General features: G+C 43.4%; 1 protein-coding gene across 1 annotated transcript in view; it reads right to left on the minus strand.

The window, feature by feature from the left end:
* The window catches only part of myom2a (myomesin 2a), a gene marked incomplete at both ends in the record, with an annotated part of 28874 nt that extends 27173 nt beyond the window's left edge, over window positions 1-1701 (minus strand). Inside the window, 3 exon segments of the mRNA XM_084441563.1 lie at window positions 1550-1629; window positions 1633-1683; window positions 1687-1701. Coding sequence (XP_084297689.1) covers window positions 1550-1629; window positions 1633-1683; window positions 1687-1701 — 146 coding nt within the window.
* Window positions 1702-6000: the final 4299 nt, after the last annotated feature.

A 6000-nucleotide genomic window follows, 5' to 3' on the forward strand; every position in this document is an offset into this window, starting at 1 on the left:
ACACTGGCTTCAGCATGCAGTGTGTGAGATACATGGCGTGAGGCTTTATTGGATACCCCCCCCCCCCCCCCCTCCTCCTCACAACCTCAATTCAGCCACCAGCTCCAACACAGCTAGAATAACCTTAGACTTGAGTTTCAAGCACCATGCAAGGCGTACCAAAAGGTAGTCGGAGGTTCAGGCGAGGCTGAAGCAAGTGAAATTAGTTTTGAGACCCGTTCACCCCGTGTCCGAAGACAAGGCTTAACCCGTTTAGCAGAAGCTGCAGTGGCGGTGGACAGCTAGCCAGAAACCAAGAGTCTGTTCGGAAACGGCCCCTGTAGCACCTTCCCTAAAATATACTTGGCATCTTTCATGTGTCTTAAAAAAAAATCTAGGCCAATAAGAAGGTGCTGGGATTGTTTCTAGACAGGATTGTCCTATATTTCTCCATTCCCCTTTACCATCTAACTCCTCAACCTGTAGCACTATGCATATTCAAATGGCATAACTACTGTATTACCATAGCAATAGCTGAACACTACCCCACTACACCCTACCTTGAGGTGTGCTCCTTGACAACATGCTTAGTGTGAATGGCACAATAATCTTGTTTGACTTGGCTCACATGCTTCTTCTGATATAAAGGCATGACTTTGTAGCCACGTCTGGAACTCTTCAAGAGGTGGGGCAAAGGCAATAGAATTGTTTACCATGACATCACAAGCTACAGACAGTGCAGTATGAAAACAATTTTAAAGGCTGGTTTCCATCACCACTGTCATTTTGAATAATTATTTTAATCACGATAAACTTTTTTACTGTTTCACACTGTCTATTATCATGTTTGTGGTAGTACATTTCTTTAAGGTGTACTTCTATGTCATTACACATAATCATACATTATAAAAAAAACTTTAAGTGGACATCAGAATTTATATATTTTCTTACATTTTTTACTTTTACAACTTTGAATTCATACAAATTAGGCTACTCCAGAATTTTTGGCCTAGCGTTCAACAGGGTCAACATGACTGTCGCCTCCACATTCCGACATGCAGTAGGCTATCACCAGAGCTCAGCACTTCAAGATGTTTCACCTTACAAACCTATGAATAGCTGAGATAAATCTGTTCACTCTGTCAAATGGAGTAATCCCAGAAATAGTAAAACGAGAAAAAACGATCAATTTAATTGCTGTTAAAATTATATTAACTGAAAGCCAGATAAATAAAAAGCCCATGTTAGCCAAGTTAATTTATTCAATAACAACTAATAATTTATAGCTATGTTATTATAGGCTATTTTTCGTAATCCTTTACTCACCAAAATGGCATAACGAAAAGAAAGACGGGTCGGGGACCTCTTAATTCATAGGCATGTAATACAGTGGAAGTGTTGACCCCTTCTCCCTCAGCGGAGACAAATTATCTATCCCCAAACACCAGTTAATAAAATGCCAGCCTGCTTGGCACTTTAATGATTATAGCTCACATTAAAAAAAAGTCGCATCTACGTGCAAGGTCCGACTACCTTTGATTATAAAATAACATTAAGAAAAGCGACTTACCCCAAGAGATTAAAACAGCGCAGAGCAGTGGTAGACCAGCCTGATGCCGCTTGGGAAGCACTAGCTGATGGTAACAAATATTATCCCTCACTGAAGGAATGCTGGTCCCCTTCCACCCCATGTATGGGAGCACTTCAGACTATATATAGCATTTACCTAAATTTTCGGACTCATTGTGCACTTAACGTGAAAGACCACGGCCAACTAGTTACTCCTCAATAAAAATGTTCGTCTGTTTCGCACCACGTTGTTTTGGATTGATTTTCTGAACGCTAGAGGTGTGGATTTCAGATTTGTGTTTAGGTAGCCTACTTATTATCTAGGCCTACTACATTATTGACGATTATTATTAGCTTGTGTTGCGGGAAATTAACATCACAATTGAATGCTGTTTATTGGAGACAATGCACTTCGACTTCTAATTGGTGTAGTCTATTAACTTCCCAATTATTACATGGTAGACTACTATGTAGAATAATCTTCTGAAAAAAGGGTTATTCTAATTTTACTGCATGGTGCTATTACGCACTCCTTTTTCTAGAGTGTAGAACGATGGACTAGAATCTGCGCTGACAATAATAGTATGTGAGATGGTTTGCTAAGGAACAACACTGTTGCTTCGGAGACCTTTTTCGGGTTCTCAATTGCCTCCCACCACCTTGTCCAAGCACTTGCCAACTGCTATTTTAAAACACAGATTACGTTTTCAGAAACACTACAGCCTAACCACTTACAGTAGGCTACTTACTGTAGCTGTTCTAGTTATTCATCACTATATTTTGAGAATGATAAAATGAAAACTCCATGCAAAGTTCAGTGATAGTACAAAAACGCTGTTTAACTTCTAGATGCATCAGGCTGTCAGACATCCAACATCTTTTCAATATGGTGCCGTTGTGTGATCTATAATTGCCTGTCCTGACTTTTTGATGGAATAAAGGTCTAGCTTAAAGCCCAGATCATAACCTACTCGACCCCCTAGAGTTTGCTTACAGGGCAAAGCAAGGGGTAGAAGATGCTACTGCTACCCTGCTAAACCTGTTATTCAGACACCTAGAAAAGAGCAAGACACAGGGCAGGATTTTATTGGTTGATTTGTCAACCTCTTTCAACACAATCAAGCCCCACATCTTAGTAGAGAAGCTCCTTGACAACTTTGGCCTTGATCGCAGCATGTTGGGCTGGATTCTTGACTTTTTAATGAACAGAACTCAGAGAGTGAGGGTGAATGGCTGCCTGTCTGAGGTGATGTCATCATCCACGGGGTCTCCTCAGGGGTGTCCTCTCACTCCTCTACATCCTCTAGACCAGGCTTTCCCAAACTGTGAGGTGGGCCTCCCCTGGGGGGCCCCAAATAAATTCAGGGGAGTCGTGGAGGGATGGGGGGGGCACGGGTGTGTCACTGTTTTCAGAGGGGAGGCCCACATTGATGGAGTTTGGGAACCCATGCTGTAGACTAATGGTAGACTCATGCAGCATGCAGACAGACTCATCTTAAAATGTGCAGATGACTCTGCTATTGTCAGTCTCCTCCACGATGATGAAAATGCCCATTGTCCTGTCGTGGACAATTTTCTAGTTTGGTGTGGGGAAGCATTTCTTCATTTAAATCAATAACAAGCTGAACTTCAACTTAAACACTGAGATCATCTGCAATAAGTGCCAGCAAACGATTGTTCTGTCTCCGGACACTGGCAAAGTTCCAGGTCGAGAAGTCCTTGATGACCCTTTTCTACAAGTATTACATTGAGTCTGTATTAACATTCTCTATGATCTGCTGGTACGGCAGTCTCAGTGCCAAGGCAAAATCTGCTCTATCCAGACTGGTGAAGGTCAGCAGTAAGATCCTGGGTGCCCAGCAGAGTAGACTCACTGACCTGTACCTGAACACACAGGTGGGGAGGAAGGTTGAGTTTCCCATCCTACCTCCTGGCTCCCGGCTCAGACGCCCCTCTGGGGAGAGCAGTAGGTTCAGGCACTCTTTCATCCTCACTGCCATATCCCTTCTGAACTCAGCACAGGGTAGTAGAACGTTTCTACCACTGGGTTCTCATAGAGGGAGTGATGTTATGGTGGCTAAGATAAGATACAGTAAGATAAGATAAGATATACTATACTGTACATACATACATACATACATACATACATACATATATATATATACATACATACATACATACACACATACATACATACATACATACATACATACATACATACATACATACAGTCTGTCTGGGTATATCTAGTAATGCACATGTATACAAACATACGTGAACCCCTTGATCAAATCAAATCAAACTTTATTTGTATAGCGCATTTCATACACAGAGGCTTCACGATTCGCTTTACAGAGAGCAATGGGAGGGTGGGCATAGGTCCCCCCCCTACATATTCCAGAGGGAAGCAAAAAAAAACAGTTTCACCCGGGGGCCAGAAAAGTGAGCTGTAAAAATTCTTCCCTGACCTCTCTCAACGAGACGATCGAGCAAGCTCCTGGAAAATATTTGTCTATTGGCTAAGAACATATACAGAGCAGTAAAGATGGGCTAGATACTTCATAAGAGAGACATGACTAACAGGAGATTGCACAAATTGTTGCCTACATGGTAAGCTATTATGTGTTAGCTATCCCTGTAGTCTCTAATATGAGGTTAAAGTGAATCACATAACAAAGCACAGTAAGCACTTAGCAGAACAGGCTCAGAATGCTGCAAGGCAGAGGTGGGGAAACAGAAACCAGAGGGCAAAAGCTAAAAAAAAAAAAAAAGGGGTAGGGTTGGCTGGATAGGGACAGCTGACCACACAGAGTGAGAAGGAGCTAGTCACGAGGAGGCAGGGGGCCTTTCTAGGAGCCATAAGGTGGACTTTTGGAGGACAGGACAGGGGGTTTCTCCAAGACCTGCTACAGGGTGGCCTGCAGGAGACAGGACCACAGGACCTGTATAGAGTATAAGAGGGAGAAACACTTGGGAGGAGGACAGGGTTAGTGGCTGTACTGGACATCCACAGCAGACACAGGGGTATCTATCGGACTCAGGGTGTTCTGCGGGTGACAGTGGGGCATCCACTGGACCTGGGTAGAAGGTAGGAGGGAGAGAGAGAGGCACTAGGGAGAGGGGAGGCAGAAAGGGGTTAGTAGCGCGCAGAGCCATGAAAGCAACTCAGATATTAAAACAGAACGTGCCAGTTGAAGGGCAACCAGCATCTGTATTCACATTTAAATATTCACACAGTGCATAACAGGATATACAATGTACCAATGTATACAGAGGATTCACAAGCAGGCTGGAGGCTGCCTTTCTGTGTCTACATCCTGGCTAGTGATTGTAGGCTAGGCTAAAAAGGTCTTGAGATCTCGCTTAAAGATTTCCATTGTATCGGCCCTTCTTAGGTACTCTGGCAAGGTGTTCTAGAGGTTGGGGGCATAGAAACTGAAAAATGCCTCTCCGTGTCTCTTGGTCCTGGCTTCTGGAACTATTAGGAGTTCAGTACCTGAGGACCTGAGTGGTCTGTTGGGCATGTACCTGACAAGCATGTCTGAAATGTATTCAGGTGCGTGACTGTGGAGAGATTTATAGACTAATAAAAGCTTTTAAAGTCTATTCTAGAGTTGACAGGTAACCAGTGTAGTGATTTTAAGACTAGTGTGATGTGTGCCCTCCGTCTAGTCTCAGTGTGGCCACGTGCTGCAGCATTCTGTATCATTTGTAGCTTAGAGATTGCTTTCTTTGGTAGGCCAGATAGTAGAGCATTGCAGTAGTCCAGCCTGCTTGTGATGAAAGCATGTCTTTCAGTGTCAGCCTGAGAGAGAAAGGTTTGCACCTTGGCAATGTTTAAGTGGTAAAAAGATGTCTTGGTAATATTCTTGATGTGGGTTTCGAAATTAAGATCTGAGTCAAGTATGACACCTAGGTTTTTGGCCTGGCATTTGGTGTTAATTGCCAGAGTTTTTAAATGTGCAGATAGTTTCTCTCTTTCAGATTTTTCACCAATGATCAGTACTTCTGTTTTCTCTTGGTTTAGCTGGAGGAAATTATGTGACATCCATACATTTATACCCGTAATACACTTAACAGGGCAGTCAATCAAGCTGTAGTTAGTGGGTGTTACAGAAATATAGAGTTGGGTATCATCTGCATAGCTATAGTAGCTAATGTTGTGCCTCCTGATGACACTGCCAAGGGGCAGCATGTACAGGCTGAAGAGTAGAGGTCCTAGGATGGATCCTTGAGGCACCTCACAGGTCATAGGGATCTTTCCTGAGCTGTGGTCACCGAGGGCAACGAAGAAATCATGACCGGTTAGATAGGTCCTAAACCAATTTGGGATTGGACCGGAGAGGCCAGAGGCCCCTATGACACGCGGAACGGTCAGGCACTATTTTACAGTCTGATGGCTGCTGGCACAAAGGAATGTCTGAACTGTTCAGTATTGCACCTGGGTGGGAT

This window comes from Borostomias antarcticus (assembly GCF_949987555.1).
Source record: "Borostomias antarcticus genome assembly, chromosome: 7".
NCBI lineage: Eukaryota > Metazoa > Chordata > Actinopteri > Stomiiformes > Stomiidae > Borostomias > Borostomias antarcticus.